Below are 2,365 nucleotides of genomic sequence, written 5' to 3' on the forward strand. Positions count from 1 at the left end.
CATTCTATTGTACTTTGGGGGATCCGAGAGAGATCCATCCGGGTCTATCCACACCTTGACTTTGAAAATAGGTTGGCTTTGGAGAAGAAGTAAAGCAAATAATATCTTCTTGTAGCTAACAAGGAAAATACATCATGTGGCATCCCAACTACCACTGCTTTCAGAAGCCTAATCGAACAAAAACGTGGTCACCAGCTGCCCGTCTCTTTTACCTACCCGCTGTGCCTCTCGTATAAAACCCTTCTTCCTTCCTCTGTTTCCCCCATCGCCTCCTAAAGCTTCTACTTCTTCCAAATTTAGTTTTCGGTATTTTTTTGATTAATTTAACCAAATGGCAACTGTGTCTGTCGAGGAGATTATAAACGCCCAAAGGGCAAAGGGCCCTGCCACAATCCTGGCCATTGGCACCGCCACGCCGGCCAACTGTGTCTACCAGGCTGACTACCCTGACTACTATTTCCGTATTACTAATAGCGAGCACAAGACTGAGCTGAAAGAGAAATTCCAACGCATGTGTAAGTTTCAACTTCTTCTTTTTTTGGTTATGTTTTTATTCCTATATTTCACGTGAATGAGGAAAGTTTCAGGCTTTCAATGGTTGAAGCTGATTGTGATGTTGATTAATTTTGTTTACAGGTGACAAGTCCATGATCAAGAAGCGCTACATGCATTTAACCGAAGACATTTTGAAGGAAAACCCTAACATGTGCGCCTACATGGCACCGTCCCTCGATGCTCGCCAGGACATCGTGGTTGTGGAGGTTCCAAAGCTCGGCAAAGAAGCCGCAGTAAAAGCGATCAAAGAATGGGGACAACCCAAATCAAAGATTACCCACCTTATCTTCTGCACAACCTCCGGCGTTGACATGCCCGGTGCTGACTACCAACTCACCAAGATCCTCGGTCTCCGTCCTTCCGTTAAGCGTTTCATGATGTACCAACAAGGCTGCTTCGCCGGCGGAATGGTTCTCCGTTTCGCCAAGGACTTGGCTGAGAACAACAAGGGCGCCCGTGTTCTCGTCGTGTGTTCTGAGATCACGGCCGTCACTTTCCGTGGCCCAAGTGATATCCACTTGGACTCATTGGTCGGACAGGCACTTTTCGGAGACGGTGCAGGCGCACTGATCGTCGGTTCCGATCCCGATACATCTATCGAGCGTCCGTTATACCAAATCATTTCAGCTGCACAGACGATTCTCCCTGATTCCGACGGTGCAATTGATGGACATCTGCGTGAAGTGGGTCTCACATTCCATTTGCTGAAAGATGTTCCCGGGTTGATCGCCAAAAACATCGAGAAAAGCCTGGGTGAAGCATTCACCCCAATCGGCATCAACGACTGGAACTCAATTTTCTGGGTTGTTCACCCCGGTGGCCCCGCCATTCTCGACCAAGTCGAGGCCAAACTCGGACTGAAAGAAGAAAAAATGAGAGCAACCCGCCAAGTTCTTAGTGACTACGGTAACATGTCAAGTGCATGCGTTTTATTCATCCTGGATGAGATGAGAAAGAAGAGTATCGAAGAAGGCAAGCCCACCACAGGTGAAGGCCTCGACTGGGGTGTTCTTTTCGGGTTCGGGCCGGGTCTCACCGTTGAAACTGTTGTTTTGCACAGTGTTCCTCTAGCTCCGGCAGCCGCCCACTAAATAAAACAGCGATCCCATATTACATCATCTCTGCTATATCCATAATAAAGATAATAGTGATAAGTAGCAGCGATGTGTGGTGGCGTTCTAGAGGTGAGACCTTTTCCGGGATACTGGGTTTGATTTTGCGTCGCTGTTTGATTTGTAGGGGAAGAAGTTTTAGTTGGTGAAGTACATGCATGTGTATTAATTTGTTGTTGGTGATCACGTGAAATCTGGGTTTGGTTGGTGAAGTCAGCTCCTTCCGGTTCCATATAGGATGACCATATAAAAAGTTCTGCTGGTTTTTCATCTAAGAATAAATAAATTGACCCTTTTTCCTTTTTTTTTTTTTTTAAATAAGGGTAAAGCCGGAAAACAAAAAAAAAAATCAAGAATAATTAATATTTTTCTAAAAAAATAAAACTATATATTTATTTATATATTTAAAATATATATATATATATATATATATATATATATATATATATATATATAATATTACTTGAAGGCTACTTTAATAGCCATTTATACAAAAATTGAATAAATTGAAGTAGACCTTTTGTCATTGGAATCCCTGACTAAAATTCAAACTTCATATTTTGAGAGTGACGAAAATTTGTTAAATCGCCATCAGGAGTGTCTTGAGTGGCAATAAAACTGTTTCATGTAAAAAATATCATGAGTTAAAATCTTCTTTGACACAACACTTCAATATTAGGTATATAACCACAAATTTA

At 42.5% G+C, this 2,365-nt stretch overlaps 1 protein-coding gene across 1 annotated transcript; it reads left to right on the plus strand.

Annotated features, from left to right (window-relative positions):
• Positions 1-246: 246 nt before the first annotated feature.
• LOC123222546 (chalcone synthase 2-like) lies at positions 247-1,967 on the plus strand. Its single transcript, XM_044645389.1, has 2 exons — positions 247-515; positions 637-1,967. The coding sequence occupies exons 1-2, from the start codon at positions 332-334 to the stop codon at positions 1,644-1,646; spliced, it is 1,194 nt and encodes a 397-aa protein (XP_044501324.1). The 5' UTR covers positions 247-331; the 3' UTR covers positions 1,647-1,967.
• The last annotated feature ends 398 nt before the right edge of the window (positions 1,968-2,365 follow it).

The sequence above is a fragment of the Mangifera indica genome, chromosome 8, assembly GCF_011075055.1.
Source record: "Mangifera indica cultivar Alphonso chromosome 8, CATAS_Mindica_2.1, whole genome shotgun sequence".
Classification (NCBI taxonomy): Eukaryota; Viridiplantae; Streptophyta; class Magnoliopsida; order Sapindales; family Anacardiaceae; genus Mangifera; species Mangifera indica.

Excerpts from the sequence above, each read along its gene's own strand:
- LOC123222546 (XM_044645389.1), top strand. The coding sequence starts at position 332 with ATGGCAACTGTGTCTGTCGAGGAGATTATAAACGCCCAAAGGGCAAAG. Across the intron at positions 516-636 it reads AGAGAAATTCCAACGCATGT|GTGACAAGTCCATGATCAAG; the intron begins GTAAGTTTCAAC and ends TTTTGTTTACAG.